Here is a 20,577-nt window from a genome sequence, read left to right as displayed (position 1 = left end):
GGATTTAAGACCCGGGTGACCCTTTTACAATTAACACATTTTAGGGTAGAACTGCTTCACCTGATAATTTGAAGTTTGGTATAAAAGGGGTATTAGGGAATGTTGGGGGATATTTATCAACGCTTGAAGAGAGATAAAGGGAAAATGGATAAATTACCAGCCAATCAGCTCCTAACTGTCAGTGTACAAATTGTGCTTCAAAAATGCCAGAAGCGGGTGTACTTTATCTCTCTACTTTATCTCTCTCCAAGAATTAATAACTATTTTATGCAACTGTGTAATCTCCGATAGGGAAACGACGGATTGTACAGTTCTGTACATTACTTCCGTACATAATGAATGCTACATAAATGATAAAACTACTGTAACCTATACGGTTTCAGTCAGCATTCTAGATTTTGCACAGTAATTACTTCACCTCGTCTAGCAAACATTACTAATAACGTCTCACACCATTGCTAAGGCTAGCCAATGATCGCAGCTTTCACTGGGTGCCCTATTTTGGATTCTTTGTCTGAGAGGATTGTAATGAAATTGGTTAATACAAGCTGAGAGCTGAACACAATCAAAAATAATTCAAAGCTGTGTGTTCTGGCTCTAGCAGAGATTAGGGGATTTATTTCCCGATGTACAATGGTTATTTGATGGATTTGCGTGTAAACACTTTACCACTAGATGGCAGCAGTAGACAGTCAATGAAATATCTGGTTCCTAAGAGGCCTTCCTATCTACAGCACATATGCTGATTATAATATAATTATTTGTGATTGCAGGCTTCCGAGGCGTTAATACACCCGGGATATGACCTGTGTAGTTTCAATCATAAAGCCATTCTCTACAGCTAAAGTGATTGTTTACTCTTCCCTTCAGCCTCATGTAATCACCTGCAATCAGATGTGTCTGTATGAATATTCTTTAGTAATTAATATTGCTTCTTTAACTGGCAATTTATTGAAAACGGTCTTATCGGAAACACAAGTATTGTAAATTGGAGCTGATGGTGATCTAGATGTCTGTGCTATATATCATTGGCAGGGCCAGATTAATAATTGGGTGGTTCACCTACAGAGATCCAGGCCTCCACATAAAAATAGGCCCATCAGTATGACAGCATGATGAGCACCAGCCCAGTAGAGACTCTTTGAAGGCCGCCTCTAGGCACCGTGTTATTGGTTGCTCACCTTATAGCGCGCGCTGTTCTGACAGTGATATCTTCAATATAATGTACTGCAGTTTTACTGTGTCAGGTGACCGGTTGTGGGCCAAATTGTGTTCGGATTAAACCGTATGTATATGCTGGCCTCTCTGGAGCAACTAGAAGTCCCACTGGAGATCTATATTTTTTATACTACTGGATGAAGGAGGGTCAACCGTTTTTTAGGTTTAAATAGAAAACTTTTTATAAACGTCAACAGAAGAGGCCAACAGAAATACTAGGACCTGTCACGTTATAGGCCGCATAAGACTGGCACACTACTAATCAATTAAATTATTAATGGCATAATCCTAATAAGGGTCTAAGATCACCGTATCCTGGAAATAAAAAAAGTCCAGGAGACATCTTATAAAGAAGAATATGGTCTGTTTATTTCACAGTCATTGATTAAAAGACCGTTGTATTCCCCTAATGAAGTCTCTATGAGACGAAACGCGTTGGGATTCTCTACAAGCGTTTTTATCAATACTACCCCGTGAAGTTGAATAAAAGAAATATTGGAACTAAACAACTCCGGCTTACTTCACTGGATGTGGATCTTGAAATAGTGTATTTGGACATTTGTAATTTAATTTGGCGCCATACCACTATTGGGTAAAAACATTGGGCTGTGGTTGTTCCCTACCCCTCAGGGAACTTAGTGGTGAGGCCTTATATGCCTTATACATAATTGTAAATTAGATATACTGAAAACAATCTGTAAAGAGGCATAGCGCGAATTGGAATATTGGGGATACATATATATATATATATATATATATATATATATATATAGGGTCAGTATATGATGTCGCACTCCAAAGTAACTTCAATAAGTTTATTAAATCATCAGCAACGTTTCGAAGCCACTAGGGCCTCGTCATCAGGCTTAAGAACAAACATGAATAACACATATACAGACTTTATATATAAAAAAACATACCCGGAGTGAAGCACGTCGGCGTGGGAGGCAGGGGCCATCCGACCGGCGTTTAGAGATGACGTCAGTGGCAGCCGCCATGACGCATCGAGTGCACCCATCACCATAGTAACCAGTAACAACACGGACAAGCATAACAGAAACAATACAAAGGAACCAACATCAAGCTTATTGTCATAAACATATTAACATATACTAAAGAGTAAATGTATGAGCAAACAGTCAGATACTTCTACTGACAATTATATGAGTGAGGAAATGCCCGTATACTCATTTAGACCATGGGGGGACTGTGTCCCAAGCCGCATTATCCACCTTGCTTCGCACCTCAGCAGTGCCGCACTACGATCACCACCGCGCAATGATAGAGGGACGTGATCTATCATGCGATATTTCATGGACATAACATTATGATTAAACATCGCAAAGTGGCGAGCGACCGGCTGCTCACTGGTACCTACTGCGATAGCCTTCTTAATGGATGAACGGTGAGCGGCCATCCGTTCTTTGAACACCCGCTCAGTCTTCCCAATATACGAGAGTCCGCAGGGACATATAATCTGGTACACTACGTACTGGGAATTACAATTGAGGGCATGTCGGATTTGTAACGGACGTCCTGTCCGTGGGTGGTTAAAAGTGGAACCCGCAATCATAAATTGGCATGTTACACATGTGCAGCGGACACATCCAAGTTTATATGTATTGCGGGAGTTTTTGGCTGGGGAGGCATCAGATTTAACAAGCATATCTTTAAGGTTGCGTGAGCGCTTGTAGCTCATAAGGATTTTAGAAGCACCAACCCCAATTTCAGGGTCAGTCTGTATAAGGGGCCAGTGTTTACGGGCAATGCACTTGACCTCGGGACTCATATGGTTATATGTAGTAACCCACGGTATCACATCGGCTGGATTAGACTGGGCTGTTTTGGGGCACAACAGCTCTGTACGGTCCAGCTGCAGAACCCTGTCTTTAGTCTGCATTAACTCAGTGATGGGATAACCTCTCTCTCTAAAGCGGTTAATCGTTTCATCCATCTGTGTGACAGCAACTTCTGGATTGGACACAATGCGCCTCACTCTAAGCATCTGTGAGTATGGGAGACTTCTCACAGATGCCCGAGGATGGCAACTGGAATAGAGGAGGGCATTGTTCCTGTCTGTCGGTTTAGAATACACACTTGTGCTGATATGACCCTCACCAATAGAGATAGAAACATCCAAGAAGTTAATCTGATGTGCATCATAACTATACGTAAATTTAATGGGGTCATCAGTGCAATTATGTGAATCAATATACTCGCTGAGGATAGACGGTGGGCCTCTCCAAAAAATTAGGAGGTCGTCTATATAGCGGTAATATTGAATGATATGGGGTGATATTGCCGCATTATCGAAGAAAAATTGTTGCTCAAACTGAAACATGAAGGCGTTGGCATATGAGGGGGCTACCGCCGCCCCCATAGCCACGCCCATCAGCTGTAGAAAAAAAGTATTATTGTATAAAAAATAATTTTTAGTAAGAATGGTATTCATTAATTCTACAACAAGATCAACATCCGGACCTTCATATGCCGCACTGTTAGTCAAAAAGTGCCGGAGTGCAGGTAGTCCCATTTGGTGTGGGATCGCTGTGTAAAGTGAACACACATCTATCGAGAACATACTGATCTCAGTATCACATAGATGTAGCTGTTGTAAAGACCGTAGTAGGGCAGTGGTGTCCATCAGGTACCGCGGATATTTGCGGATACAGGGCTGCAAAATACTGTCTAAATAGATGGAAAGGGGTTGCATCAGTGAATCTCTAGCTGCAACGATCGGGCGCCCCGGAGGATTATTCAAGGTCTTGTGGACCTTGGGCGTACAGTAGAACAGGGGTACCATCGGATGTGCTGGTAGTAAGGCTTGCATAAGTTTTTCAGTGATGTATTTATTGTCCACTGCAACTTGTAGTAGTTCTCGTAGCTCGCGTTTAAAGATCTGAGTGGGATCTCTCGGCAACTTGCGGTAGGTGTTAAGATCATCCAAGTGTATCATCACTTGTGTGTGGTATTTGTCCATCATAACTAACGCCCCGCCTTTGTCCGCAGGGCGAAACACCAGGGTTTTGTTATCAGCTAGATTTTTAAGTGCTGCTCGTTCCTGTTTAGTTAGGTTATTATGAGGATATACATGCTGTTTTGCGGTATTGCATACCTCCTCATTAAGGACACGGGAAAACGTCTTTATAGATGCGTTGTGTGACTGGGGGTCAAATGTTGATCGTGGAAGGATCTTTTGTAATTGGTTGGGCAATTTATCTCCGATAGATATAGGTGCAGGGTTAGCATTCGTATCTTGAGGCTTGTTAAAAAATTCTTTCAGTCTTAATTGTCTGGTTAGGCGATGATGCTCAATGGTCCAGTCAAGGCTGTTGAATGACACCGATGGCACGAACGATAAGCCTTTTGATAGGACTTGTGACTCTGTGGTAGAAAGCTCATAGGATGAGAGATTTATTATCAATGTCTCACCCTTTGCGGCGGTTTTTTGGACCCCCTTCCTCGTCCTTTGGCCGCCCCTTCTGGTGTGTCCACGTGCCCTCCTGTGCGGGCACGGGTTGCCACCCCTAAAGGGGCCAGTTGATGGGGTTTTCTCCCTCTGCTGGTTGTGGACTCATTACTAGACGAGTTAAACTCTGTAGAAGAGTCATTTTCTCTGCGGGGGTTGCCGCGATTACGGCGGAAAAACGGTTTTCTCTTACCGCTATCACCACTGGGTACAGTCCATTGGTAGACACTATGTGTCTCATAGTCCATATCCACTTTTGTTTTTTTATCTTTTTTAAATTTAATGAGTTCACGCTTATATAATTGTAATTGCGTGTTCAGTTTATCATACCACTCCGTACTGGTGTCACTCTCCAGGCTTGCTTTATGAACCAACTCGAATTGTGCAATTTTAGCTTTGCATGCGTTGACCTCCTTGTTTGAATGTTCAATAATCAGCAACATCCAGTCAAACGCACACTTATTGGCAATAGCTACCCATCGCTGACAGAAAGATGCGTCATGCTTCCCTATGGTGGGTGCGTTTTTGATCCTTAATCCTCTAGGGATTTTTTTCGCACGATGGTAGTCGCTGAGCGACAGTGCGTGATAATAATAGTCAATTTCACGACGTTTTGTTTTGAGGAGTTCTCTGTATAATTCCTCTAATGGGGTGGCCTCGGCCATGTCGTCCAGTTTATTGGTGTATAGGATCCAATCCGCCTCATCATCGGTATAGCTGTATGTATCGCCCAGTGTGTATGTCGGCCGCAAGAAGCCACTAGCTTCAGCATTAGGCATGTCCTGCGAGTTGGGCTCCATGATCAAAATTCAACAGTAGGTTCCACACAAAACACAAGACCCTGGCGTGTAGAATTCGTCAAAGGGTCAAGGTAATCCACAGCGTCCGCTGTATAGTGCGATAATGGGAAGATAGCCCAATATATGCACAAAGAAGCTTCCAATCACCGGATGATGAATATTAGTTGTAGGGGGTGCCCTTGGCAGGGGGACATCAGGCACATAGCTGGTATCCTCCAATATCTAGACGAAATTGCCCGGCACAGCCTCCTAGATCCACTGATAGGTGGGTGCCCACATCCAAAGTGGCAATATAGGGTCAGTATATGATGTCGCACTCCAAAGTAACTTCAATAAGTTTATTAAATCATCAGCAACGTTTCGAAGCCACTAGGGCCTCGTCATCAGGCTTAAGAACAAACATGAATAACACATATACAGACTTTATATATAAAAAAACATACCCGGAGTGAAGCACGTCGGCGTGGGAGGCAGGGGCCATCCGACCGGCGTTTAGAGATGACGTCAGTGGCAGCCGCCATGACGCATCGAGTGCACCCATCACCATAGTAACCAGTAACAACACGGACAAGCATAACAGAAACAATACAAAGGAACCAACATCAAGCTTATTGTCATAAACATATTAACATATACTAAAGAGTAAATGTATGAGCAAACAGTCAGATACTTCTACTGACAATTATATGAGTGAGGAAATGCCCGTATACTCATTTAGACCATGGGGGGACTGTGTCCCAAGCCGCATTATCCACCTTGCTTCGCACCTCAGCAGTGCCGCACTACGATCACCACCGCGCAATGATAGAGGGACGTGATCTATCATGCGATATTTCATGGACATAACATTATGATTAAACATCGCAAAGTGGCGAGCGACCGGCTGCTCACTGGTACCTACTGCGATAGCCTTCTTAATGGATGAACGGTGAGCGGCCATCCGTTCTTTGAACGCCCGCTCAGTCTTCCCAATATACGAGAGTGCTTCACTCCGGGTATGTTTTTTTATATATAAAGTCTGTATATGTGTTATTCATGTTTGTTCTTAAGCCTGATGACGAGGCCCTAGTGGCTTCGAAACGTTGCTGATGATTTAATAAACTTATTGAAGTTACTTTGGAGTGCGACATCATATACTGACCCTATATTGCCACTTTGGATGTGGGCACCCACCTATCAGTGGATCTAGGAGGCTGTGCCGGGCAATTTCGTCTAGATATTGGAGGATACCAGCTATGTGCCTGATGTCTGATGTCCCCCTGCCAAGGGCACCCCCTACAACTAATATTCATCATCCGGTGATTGGAAGCTTCTTTGTGCATATATTGGGCTATCTTCCCATTATCGCACTATACAGCGGACGCTGTGGATTACCTTGACCCTTTGACGAATTCTACACGCCAGGGTCTTGTGTTTTGTGTGGAACCTACTGTTGAATTTTGATCATGGAGCCCAACTCGCAGGACATGCCTAATGCTGAAGCTAGTGGCTTCTTGCGGCCGACATACACACTGGGCGATACATACAGCTATACCGATGATGAGGCGGATCGGATCCTATACACCAATAAACTGGACGACATGGCCGAGGCCACCCCATTAGAGGAATTATACAGAGAACTCCTCAAAACAAAACGTCGTGAAATTGACTATTATTATCACGCACTGTCGCTCAGCGACTACCATCGTGCGAAAAAAATCCCTAGAGGATTAAGGATCAAAAACGCACCCACCATAGGGAAGCATGACGCATCTTTCTGTCAGCGATGGGTAGCTATTGCCAATAAGTGTGCGTTTGACTGGATGTTGCTGATTATTGAACATTCAAACAAGGAGGTCAACGCATGCAAAGCTAAAATTGCACAATTCGAGTTGGTTCATAAAGCAAGCCTGGAGAGTGACACCAGTACGGAGTGGTATGATAAACTGAACACGCAATTACAATTATATAAGCGTGAACTCATTAAATTTAAAAAAGATAAAAAAACAAAAGTGGATATGGACTATGAGACACATAGTGTCTACCAATGGACTGTACCCAGTGGTGATAGCGGTAAGAGAAAACCGTTTTTCCGCCGTAATCGCGGCAACCCCCGCAGAGAAAATGACTCTTCTACAGAGTTTAACTCGTCTAGTAATGAGTCCACAACCAGCAGAGGGAGAAAACCCCATCAACTGGCCCCTTTAGGGGTGGCAACCCGTGCCCGCACAGGAGGGCACGTGGACACACCAGAAGGGGCGGCCAAAGGACGAGGAAGGGGGTCCAAAAAACCGCCGCAAAGGGTGAGACATTGATAATAAATCTCTCATCCTATGAGCTTTCTACCACAGAGTCACAAGTCCTATCAAAAGGCTTATCGTTCGTGCCATCGGTGTCATTCAACAGCCTTGACTGGACCATTGAGCATCATCGCCTAACCAGACAATTAAGACTGAAAGAATTTTTTAACAAGCCTCAAGATACGAATGCTAACCCTGCACCTATATCTATCGGAGATAAATTGCCCAACCAATTACAAAAGATCCTTCCACGATCAACATTTGACCCCCAGTCACACAACGCATCTATAAAGACGTTTTCCCGTGTCCTTAATGAGGAGGTATGCAATACCGCAAAACAGCATGTATATCCTCATAATAACCTAACTAAACAGGAACGAGCAGCACTTAAAAATCTAGCTGATAACAAAACCCTGGTGTTTCGCCCTGCGGACAAAGGCGGGGCGTTAGTTATGATGGACATGGCCAAATACCACACACAAGTGATGATACACTTGGATGATCTTAACACCTACCGCAAGTTGCCGAGAGATCCCACTCAGATCTTTAAACGCGAGCTACGAGAGCTACTACAAGTTGCAGTGGACAATAAATACATCACTGAAAAACTTATGCAAGCCTTACTACCAGCACATCCGATGGTACCCCTGTTCTACTGTACGCCCAAGGTCCACAAGACCTTGAATAATCCTCCGGGGCGCCCGATCGTTGCAGCTAGAGATTCACTGATGCAACCCCTTTCCATCTATTTAGACAGTATTTTGCAGCCCTGTATCCGCAATCATCCGCGGTACCTGATGGACACCACTGCCCTACTACGGTCTTTACAACAGCTACATCTATGTGATACTGAGATCAGTATGTTCTCGATAGACGTGTGTTCACTTTACACAGCGATCCCACACCAAATGGGACTACCTGCACTCCGGCACTTTTTGACTAACAGTGCGGCATATGAAGGTCCGGATGTTGATCTTGTTGTAGAATTAATGAATACCATTCTTACTAAAAATTATTTTTTATACAATAATACTTTTTTTCTACAGCTGATGGGCGTGGCTATGGGGGCGGCGGTAGCCCCCTCATATGCCAACGCCTTCATGTTTCAGTTTGAGCAACAATTTTTCTTCGATAATGCGGCAATATCACCCCATATCATTCAATATTACCGCTATATAGACGACCTCCTAATTTTTTGGAGAGGCCCACCGTCTATCCTCAGCGAGTATATTGATTCACATAATTGCACTGATGACCCCATTAAATTTACGTATAGTTATGATGCACATCAGATTAACTTCTTGGATGTTTCTATCTCTATTGGTGAGGGTCATATCAGCACAAGTGTGTATTCTAAACCGACAGACAGGAACAATGCCCTCCTCTATTCCAGTTGCCATCCTCGGGCATCTGTGAGAAGTCTCCCATACTCACAGATGCTTAGAGTGAGGCGCATTGTGTCCAATCCAGAAGTTGCTGTCACACAGATGGATGAAACGATTAACCGCTTTAGAGAGAGAGGTTATCCCATCACTGAGTTAATGCAGACTAAAGACAGGGTTCTGCAGCTGGACCGTACAGAGCTGTTGTGCCCCAAAACAGCCCAGTCTAATCCAGCCGATGTGATACCGTGGGTTACTACATATAACCATATGAGTCCCGAGGTCAAGTGCATTGCCCGTAAACACTGGCCCCTTATACAGACTGACCCTGAAATTGGGGTTGGTGCTTCTAAAATCCTTATGAGCTACAAGCGCTCACTCAACCTTAAAGATATGCTTGTTAAATCTGATGCCTCCCCAGCCAAAAACTCCCGCAATACATATAAACTTGGATGTGTCCGCTGCACATGTGTAACATGCCAATTTATGATTGCGGGTTCCACTTATAACCACCCACGGACAGGACGTCCGTTACAAATCTGACATGCCCTCAATTGTAATTCCCAGTACGTAGTGTACCAGATTATATGTCCCTGCGGACTCTCGTATATTGGGAAGACTGAGCGGGCGTTCAAAGAACGGATGGCCGCTCACCGTTCATCCATTAAGAAGGCTATCGCAGTAGGTACCAGTGAGCAGCCGGTCGCTCGCCACTTTGCGATGTTTAATCATAATGTTATGTCCATGAAATATCGCATGATAGATCACGTCCCTCTATCATTGCGCGGTGGTGATCGTAGTGCGGCACTGCTGAGGTGCGAAGCAAGGTGGATAATGCGGCTTGGGACACAGTCCCCCCATGGTCTAAATGAGTATACGGGCATTTCCTCACTCATATAATTGTCAGTAGAAGTATCTGACTGTTTGCTCATACATTTACTCTTTAGTATATGTTAATATGTTTATGACAATAAGCTTGATGTTGGTTCCTTTGTATTGTTTCTGTTATGCTTGTCCGTGTTGTTACTGGTTACTATGGTGATGGGTGCACTCGATGCGTCATGGCGGCTGCCACTGACGTCATCTCTAAACGCCGGTCGGATGGCCCCTGCCTCCCACGCCGACGTGCTTCACTCCGGGTATGTTTTTTTATATATAAAGTCTGTATATGTGTTATTCATGTTTGTTCTTAAGCCTGATGACGAGGCCCTAGTGGCTTCGAAACGTTGCTGATGATTTAATAAACTTATTGAAGTTACTTTGGAGTGCGACATCATATACTGACCCTATATTGCCACTTTGGATGTGGGCACCCACCTATCAGTGGATCTAGGAGGCTGTGCCGGGCAATTTCGTCTATATATATATATAGTGGTCCAGAACACAACAGACTACATAAAGGAGGCCCATCGTCAGCTGGATGATGCCAATGTGTATGAGAAACTACCTGCTGACCCTACCATCGGCTATAAAAATGAGCTGGATGACATTCTGAAAGAGGCCTATGAGACCAAACTGATCTCAGAAAAATTGAAAGTTACCCTCACACAGCATCATCCTGCAGTCCCGGTTTTCTTCATGGTTCCTAAGATCCACAAATCCCTTACCCACCCCCCAGGGCGCCCTATCATCAGTGCGTATCAGTCCATCTACCAGCCCATATCCCAATTTCTTGACAGCATTATCCAACCTCTTATCATCAGCCAACCCTCTCACATCAAGGATACCACCGATTTCCTCAACAGGCTAAACCAAATCCGGGATCTCCCAACTGAAGCACTGCTGGTGACCATGGATGTCACCAGCTTATATACCAGCATCCCCCAGCAAGAGGGACTGGGGGTCATGAGAGAATTCCTCATTGAGAACAACATGGATGCTTTAGACCTGGACCTGTACATGAAATTGCTTGAGCTAACCTTGACTAAGAACTACTTTTTATTCAACGGCCAGTTCTTCCGCCAGAAATCAGGGTGTGCAATGGGCAGCTGTGTATCACCATCCTTTGCCAATGTTTACATGTTCAAACAAGAAAAGAACATGTTCCTGGACAGCCCTGATATACAACAACACATCATCATGTTTACCAGGTACATAGACGACCTGTTTATGATCTGGACAGGGGGAGAGGAGGCCCTGACAACACTCATCTCTAACATCAACTCGCAAGCGTCACCCATAAAATTGACCTATGCTTTTTCACATAAAGAAATCAATTATCTTGACGTTTCAGCTACAGTCAACAATGGGCATCTAAGCACTACAGTATACTCTAAGCCCACCGACAGGAATACCCTGCTGAGGGCAAACAGTTTTCACCCCAGAGCATTGAAGAAGGGGCTCCCCAAGTCTCAAATGGTAAGGGCGGCGAGAATCACCAGTGACCCTACCCAGCTGCCTCAGGTCTTAGACAACTTTGTGGACAAGTTCCAACAAAGGGGCTACGACCTCAAGACTCTCAAACTACAGAAGCAGGAAGTCTTGGCCATGGAGAGGTCAAATCTCCTTGAAAGGGCACAGAAACAGGGGGCGAACGAATTGGAAATATTGCCATTCGTAACAAGATTTAACACCGCCAGTGCCATCTTACCCAGGGCAACACGTGCCTTATGGCCCATTATAAAAACGGACAAAAGTCTTCCGGGGTTCGTGAACAAAAGACCTATGCTCTGTTTCACCAAGGGCAAGAGTATAAAGGACACATTGGTGCACAATGATGTTACAGGCTTTCTAACGGCGAGTAGCCATAAAAGCAACTTCTTGAGCAAAGCACCAGGGTGCTATAGGTGTATCAAATGCACCACTTGCCAGCATATGGATATTGGCACCCATTTCACACATCCGAAGACCCAACAAAAGTTTCCCATCAGACAAGTGCTAACGTGCACTTCCACCCACATTATATATGTGATCACTTGCCCGTGCAAGTTGACATATGTGGGTAAAACCATTCGAACTATGAGGGAACGAATGGCCCTACACCGCTCGGCCATCAGCCAAGCCCTAATGGGCAAGGGCAACGACCAACCTGTGGCGAAGCATTTTGCACAAGAAAAACACAAACTAAGTGAATTGAGGCACATGGCAGTTGACCACATCCCAGAGAGCCTAAGAAGAGGCGATCGAGGCGGTAAACTATTACGCCTTGAAACGAGATGGATCCATCGTTTGAAATCTGTGAAACCAGGAGGACTGAACGACAGACTGCCACTTAATGTCTTCCTTTAGTCAGTCCTTCCTTATAAATGAGGATAGCCATCACCCACCAGGCCCCAGTGGATGAGGTCTTCAATATTACATGCTCCGCATACTGTTTACCCCTGTAATTCTTTCTATTGTAGCAAGTGTCGGAACATTCTAAATTATAGAACAGGCCGTTGACATATATACGTCCATTTGGTGTGCTTTTTCTTCTCTCCGCTCTCTTCTTGCTATCCCTTTGATTTTCTTCTTTGTATATTATATATGCTAGCCCACGGGCATTACACCTGGCCCTAGCCTAAGCAGGAATCTGTAAGCCTAGCGCCACGAGTGTGTCATTTCTGCTCTCTCATTGATCCTCGGGTTAGAATAACCCTTAAACATATATATAATAGATGAACGTAGCCACGTTCTGGGTGTGCTTTTCTTTCTCTCCGCTTGATCTTGCTGTCCCTTTGATTTTCTTCCTTGTGTACAATAATGTGTGTCTATACCTGCACCTGGCCCAGTTATTCGTGAGGGCCGTTGTGCTCTAAATGTCCCTTATAGGATATAATTAATGTACCCATCACCATCTCCCATTGCCCACAATGCCCAAATCAGCACAGCACAGTTGCATACATACTGTATCATATGAATGAGCCACAAGTGAACTAACAGGAGTTTGTTCTAAGTTAGGAGCCCGTATTTTTGCTATAACCTTTACTCAGCCAATGACAGAGCCTTAGGGGGGCGTGTGTGAGCAGTCTCTGTGCGGCCCCTCCCCTTTGCGCTGATGCAATCGCAGAAAATACTCTGGCACTTTGCTAGCATCTGTTGTGCATGTTCAGGTCTATGAGAAAATGGTGCTGGTGCCATTTTCCCAGTGATTTCTCCAGTGGGAAGTAAGGTAAGTTTAGTCTATGGGTGAAGGTGAGCGGTGTGAGCCCCATCTGACCCTGCACCCATTGTACAGTAGATACGCCCCTGGAAAGATAACTTCTGGATTTGTGCTTCTGCAACCACCGTAGAGCCACAACTGCATTAGAGGCCCATTTATCATGGATCGCATTTACAATGCGAACTTGGTGGAATATTACCTCCCAGGATCGCATTGTAAAGTGCGCTCCTATCACAGGGATATGTACGCAGGGACAGGGTTCTGAAAGGAGCCCATCCCTGTGATGCGCTGAGGCGGAGGCTGGGGGAGTCTGCGCATGCGAGTTTAGTGCTGACCCCCCTGCTGACCGCACTGCCCCGGCAGCAGTGCGGTGTGTAGCCTTGTAGAAACATGTGGGGGAGGCGGCCAGCGGCGCTGCAGGGGGGATCCCAGCCGGGATCGGAGATTCCTGCTGCAGTCCCTCCTACATACATGGAGGTGATACTTAATATTTGCGGCTAACCCCCGAAAACTGGTGATAAATGGGTAACCTTAGTCTTCTCTGGTAGAATTTCATTTTCATGCTAGATTGTTAATAGAGAATAAAAGATGAATCATTTAGATGGTGATAGTTTTATTTCAGAGTCCAGGTATTATGCCTGCGGACTGTGATATCGACAGCTCCATGGTCAGGATACAAAAGGTCCTTGGTGACATTTTAAAAGTGTTCCATTATTACACAATGCCTCGCAGTCTGTATAGACGTCGCTATTGTGACTGTATATTTCCCTTTCAATTTGCTCTCACGGCATCAATCTTCCTCCGACGGATTCCATTTCATCTCTGCCGCTTTGTGGCCCATGACTCATTATACATTAAAGTGACTGGTTGTGGGCCAGAAGGAATCACTACATTGTAATAAGCAGAATGCACACTGCTGGCGGCTTCATCAGAATGGAGAAGGCTGGAAAAGTCTAAAAAGCGAAGGACGTGTTGCGTCGTGTGTTCATCACAATGATCCCTGTAGCGGTGTTAGGGATAAAATGTTCTTTCTGGAGCTGTTATTATTCTGTATGTAAGAAGAGCTGTGTAATACTACTGCCGATGTGCTGTGTCCTGGCACTGGCCATTATACAGTGTGTGTGGGCGGTATACGGCCATTAAGTTGACACAGTAAGGTCGACATGCATTGGGTCATCCACTGAAGGTCGACACATGTAATAAAGTAGGTAGACATGCCTAATGTCGACATGGTTGGAAGGTCGACACGCGCGGTCAGTCGACATGGGTTTTTCACTTTTTTTGGGAGCCGACATGTGCCAACAGGCGGTATTTCATGCCCTACCATCCACTAGGGCGTGGAGGGAGAATAGAATAGTGTGCTAAGTGCAGCGAGCCATTGCCATGACCTAGCCATTGTCGACCTAATGCTTGTGTCGACAATGGCATGTCAACTTATTTCATGACCTGAGCCATGTCGACCTACAGTGGTCGACTTAATGACCCAGACCCATATGGAGAGCTGTACAGAAGCATTCCCATGGGCTGCATAGCTACAGTGATCTATAAGACATCTCGTTTATGCATGTACAATTGCATAGTGTATTTTGTTTTGTGTGTACAGTACATTTATAGTTCCAGTTATCATTTTAGTGCGTCGTATGTGTTCCTGGTATGTATTGTGCGGCCCGGAGATATTTGGGTACATAAAGGGATCAACATTCACCAAACACAACAGCATTGGTGGTTTCCAGGCCCTGCAATTGGTGAATGGGATAGGATGCTGATAGGTGATCTTAGCGGTGCTGCTCTTGTATTGTCATTACAGACCAGCCAAAAGACCTGGCATATACCAGGTCACCTCAGTATGCCTCCCTCTATGCCCCGTCCTGACCCTAGGTCTGTCCCTGCTGAACACTTACTCCGTTCCTAGCACCCACAGAGTGGTACTCCATCCTCTCCATCCACTAAGGTCTGTCCCATCACACACTGCAGTGAGAGCCAATGGCGCAAGTCGGAGACCAGGAAGAGATTGTGGCATCTCTCTACCCTCCCATATAGAAGCAACATCTTGATTAACAAACTTTTCCGGTTTTAATAATATGCAATTATGGTCACCTTTGGAAAGCAGTTTGCATTTCTTAAGGTCCATACACACCGGTAGATTTTTCCCGATGATGGGGGAAATCGCTAGGCTGAAAATGCTCAGTGCGTACACACTGAGCAGTTTTCTCATGTTTAAATTTTTTCCCAGGGGTGGATGACTTTCCATAGCGGGACACTATGGAAAGCCGTACACCCCATCGCTCATCAGCTGGTAATATCAGTAGATGTGCGGCAGTGACCAGTGATGAATCGGAATGCGTATCACCGCTCATCGCTGCCCCGTACACACTGGGCGCCTCAAGTGAGTAAACTACGCTGCTCTCAGCTCAAAGTCGCCCAGTGCGTATGGGCAAATGAACCCTCTCAATAATATCTATCATTATTCTTTTCCTTGCATGGTGGAGGTTTTTAGGACATTGTTTAAAAAGAATCCTCTCCATTCTATAGCCAGAGTCATTCAGGAAATCGATCAAGCTGAGACGTGACAAAGAGAAGCAGAACTGCAAAGGATGTGGGGAAAGCTTCAACTCTATCACCAAGCGGCGACACCACTGCAAGCAATGTGGGGCGGTAAGTGTATAGAACTAGGGCTGTGCTCCAAGGCCGCCATATTTAAGGGTCTTTTTATTTTTATTTTTGACAAGTTAAATGTATTAACTTTGTAAACAGGTAGAGGTATCAGTTACCCCCATGTCCTGCGGCTCCCTTCCTAATAGTAGATAGAACTTGTGTATTCCTTACTTTGTTGCACACTAGTTGACCTGTACCGAACAACTAGTGTGCAAGTCCCAATTCCTGCTGGGTAGTGTGGAAGTGTGCGATAGGGTTAACAGTGGGTGACAGGGGCACAATGTTTTTTCCACCTCTGAAGAGTCCCCACTGGGGGGTTTTCTGGTTCATTCGCTCCCCCTTACGATCACGCGGGGGAGCAATGTTTTGCATCTGCAAGTATGCGGATGGGGGGAATCAAGGGGCCTGGGGCAGTGGGCCAGTCCATTCACATATGGGAATGCCCAGCATTTCACGAGCGTGCCCATGAGAACACTGGGCATTCTCATGCAAATGCCCCGATGGTGTGAGCAATAAGTAAGTCATTTAGTCACAAAAAAATATAGTACGTCAGTCTCCCCTCCAACTAATTACATTGAGGAGTCTGATGAAATCGCATTGTAGCAATCCCCTAACAGATATAATTAATATATTCCTGTTTTCAACAACTCACTGGGTCCCCATGCCAAGAGCACTGCCAAGAGTGTGTACCAGCCACCCAATCAGTACTCAGGACACAAAGTGTATCTCAGTCATGGGAGTGGCCTATTTATTCACCAAGAATACGATTGCATATCATTATTCATGTTTGATGTACAGTAATACACATTTACTTCTGCCCATTTGTCTTCATTTACCTAATGTTAAAATATATATTTTGTCTTTTTTTTTAGGTTATTTGTGCAAAGTGTTCTGAATTCAAGCTTCTGGCAGAAAATGCACGTAGTAATCGGGTTTGTAAAGACTGTTTCGTGTTGAGCTCTGCTCCGTGTAGTCCTGGGGGAACTGACGTCTCTGAAATTAAGAAGAAAAATAATCTAGAGGTAATCTTTCAGGAAGCCACTAACAGGATATTAATTAAAGCAGTATGGTGTTATGGAATCAATCCAATAATAGAATTTCTTCTCACCAATTCATTAGCGGCACTTGTGTGGCTGACTTCCAGAAATGCCATTTTTATTAACAAACTATTATCATTTTTTTTTTTTAAACGTGTTTTTTAAAGTGTGATTGGTTGAGTTGTGTTCACAAGGAAAAAGAACTCTATGCCAGTTTCCTGATCCATAATTGGAGCCTTGCGACAAACAACTTTTGCCGACCTCATCCACTAGTCATACCAACACGTCTTGTGACTAACTTACATTATTAATGTTCACCTCTGGTAAAGTTAATTTGTGCGCGTTGAGTCGTTTGTAGGACAGGCAGGCAGCGTGCAGAGGGACAAACTGTGGACACAGTTTTCAAAAAAGGGACTTGTTCATACGTTACCATCCCAGTGGACATGGATGGGGGATATAATAGTGTGCCCGAAGCATGGCGAGGGCAGTGGTACACTTATACAGTGACCATGTTGACCTATGTCGGCATAGACAAAAAACCTTAAATGTCGACCTTTTGCTTGTGTCAACCTTTTGACCATGTTGAACTAATGCATGTTGATCCTTTTCATGTGTCAACCTTTTGTCCATCAACCCAAAGTGGTCGAACTATTGACTGTCAACCTTAATTGTGTCGACCCTATGACCCATACCCTGTTATAAATATGCCGCTGTCCGGTAGCAGATATGTCTGTGCGCCGTTTTTTAGTGTTGTTGCTACTGTTATTTTTATGTTGTGTTTCCAAATTCGGGGGCAGAGATTCATGGTTTGTGGCTTAGGACATCTACTGTAATTCCTTAGAATTAAACATGACACGCCCCCTCAATTAGGCCCCTGACACAACATCTACATTAGGCACATGACACACCCCCTTCCATTGACACATGACACACCACGCATCCATTAGGCCCCTGACACAACATCTACATTAGGCACCTGACACACCCCCTTCATTAGGCACATGACACCCCCCACATTAGGAACATGACACGCCCCCTACATTAGACACATGACACAACGCCACCCTATTCAATCTAGAATTATGTATCATTATAATTTCTTTGGGTGAATTCATCATTTGGAAAGCTGATCTAGGTTATGATGGGTTTACGTTTTTGGAAGCAATGTTTAGCCACGAAAAATTATTTTATTGTTCTTTTGTTCAAGCATCAGAACTTTCCACCATGTCTCTTGTTTTTTTTTTTTTTTTTATCCGTTCTATCCTATGGAATGGAATGTCTAGGGATGGATGCAACAAATGGAGTCGGCAAAGGTTTATTCCTAATAACCTAAAGACTGCAGACATCCTAATTATTATTTATTTTTTACACTGATTGCTGTAATTAGCTCAGCGTGTCTGCGTGCTTGGGAAATACTGCAGTTTGCATAATAAACAGCTTGTTTACCACAGTACCCTACAGTGTCACTGAATTTATAAGATGATATAATAATACATTGGTCAAAGAGGAGATTAAGTGGCCGTATGGAAAATATCATGGAGTTAATGTTTTTACAATAAAGTAGAGGAAGAAGTGGCCTGGCGCACTGGTGGACTTCCACCAGTCTATTACAGATCATTACATCACAAAGGGCAGTATTCAATGGTAATATTCTCCGTGCACGGCGAGCATTTTTTTTTGCTCGCCGTGCACTCTCCGTGTTCCGGAGGGCTCGTTGCCTCTCCTGCTGCCACTATTCAATGTTTATAAGACTCGCCGCCACTCGCGGCGAGTCTTAACCCCTGCAGCGGACGAGCGTCCGCAGCAGGGAGCTGACAGGGACGTGGCATCCAGGGAGATTAAAGTCTCCCTGGATGCCACAGAACATATGTGAGGGTAGGGGGCCCCCCTGGGACCCAGGCAGCACAGGCTGCCCCCCTCTATAGCCAGCGGGGGACCCAGTATTCACTGTACCCGAACGTGCTTCGGGTGCAGTGAATATATGAATATCTAATGAGCGGCTCGAGCGCTCCGGCCCCCTGCTGGCTGCACTGTGTAAAAAAAAGAAAAAAAAAAAATGTAAAAAAATATTTTTTTAAAAATTAAATATATATTCATGTGCTATAGGCACATGAATAAAAATAACATGGCCCTCCACAGAAAAAAAAACCTGATTTTTTGACACCAAAATTAAAAAAAACACCCTTTTAGTTTAAAAGTTCACATTCCTGCTCTCCATCAAAAGATGGAGAATTTCTTCACGGAGAGAGACGGCGAGAATCACTAAGAAAGACGGAGAATATTTCACATTGAATAGGGTGGCTCGCCTTTGGAGAAAAAAAACCTCTCTCCACGGCGAAAAAAGCACAAGTTCTCCACAAAAGACGGAGAACTTTTCTCATTGAATACTGCCCAAAGACAAAACCAACAGTGTTTCAGCACAACTCCAGGGAGACCGTTACTTATTTGTCGTTGTGATGAACACATTGTGAACCGTGAATGCCAGGTCCTAAAGGCAGTGTGGGAGACTTCTAGGGTTCTGTTGTTGATCCAGTTAAACACCGATTGTGCTGCCAACTCTCTCAGTGCCAAAGAAGAAAAAAAATAAGATCCCAAGAATCCCCTCCCCCTTCACAAAAACAACCAATCATGTACAGTATAAAATAGATGTAACTTGTGTCGCTCCTGTTATTGTTATTCCCAATGCTATACAGTAGCTTATAAATCACCCCCAGTCATAGATTGGCATTGTGCACACCGGGATGTGGTCACTAGGTCTACAAGCATTAGTTCGACAGTCATTATTAGTCACTAGGTCGACATGGAAAAGATCAACATAAAAAAGATGACATGAGTTTTTCCTTTTTTTTTTTTGTAAAGTTGGTTTTTCAAACTGTTGCTATGGAGAATACAATAGTGTGATGAGCATAATGAGGCGCTGCGGCCGAAGCATGGTGAGCAAATGCAGTACACTTATACGGTGTCCGTGTCGACATAAGTCGACACAGCAACAAAAACATGAAAAACGCATGCCGATTTTTCCATGTCAACCTTTTCCATGTTGACTTAATGACCATGTCAACCTATTTCATAAGTCAACCTAGTGACTGTAGACCTTTAGTGGTCGATCGAATGGCTGTCGACCTAAGTTCTGTCAACCCTATGACCCATACTTGTGCACACCAGACCCCCTCAGAGTCAGTATGTTACAGTCATAATGAAAAGGGGTGTGTTTTATTAGGTGAACACAAAAGGTCGGCAGGCACAAGGTCGACATAAGCAAAAGGTTGCCGTGGAAATTATCAATGCATGAATAGGTCAACATGGAATGCAAAATAGTGTACCACGTCTTCTCGCATGGCTTGCTTCGCTCACCATCTTTCGGGCAAGCTCCCTCGCCCTGCTACCACTGCTTTACCGTCCACGTGGATGTTAATGTATCATTTAAAAAAAAAAGAAGCAAGAAATGTAAAGAAAAACTCATGTAGGCCTCTTCAAGTGTCGGCCATTTTACCATGGCCACCTTTTGATCATGTTGACCATATGCATGTTGTCCTAGACACCGTTGATCTATCGTCCGGATACTGATGAGAAGACCATACTTGGAGGAATGCAGTGTTGCAACCTATATATTGTTCTTTACATATGAGAATAGATACTGTACCGATCTGATTTTA

General features: G+C 44.4%; 1 protein-coding gene across 1 annotated transcript in view; it reads left to right on the top strand.

The window, feature by feature from the left end:
- FGD3 (FYVE, RhoGEF and PH domain containing 3) overlaps positions 1 to 20,577 on the top strand; it is a 183,332-nt gene that overhangs the window by 148,363 nt on the left and 14,392 nt on the right. Inside the window, exons 16-17 of the mRNA XM_083156183.1 lie at positions 15,762 to 15,884; positions 16,757 to 16,906. Of these exons, the coding sequence (XP_083012309.1) occupies positions 15,762 to 15,884; positions 16,757 to 16,906 (273 nt within the window). The remainder of the gene's footprint in view (positions 1 to 15,761; positions 15,885 to 16,756; positions 16,907 to 20,577) is intronic.

Source organism: Crinia signifera, chromosome 8 (assembly GCF_055691185.1).
Source record: "Crinia signifera chromosome 8, ASM5569118v1, whole genome shotgun sequence".
NCBI classification, from domain to species: domain Eukaryota; kingdom Metazoa; phylum Chordata; class Amphibia; order Anura; family Myobatrachidae; genus Crinia; species Crinia signifera.
This window is presented reverse-complemented; position numbering and strand designations above follow the sequence as displayed.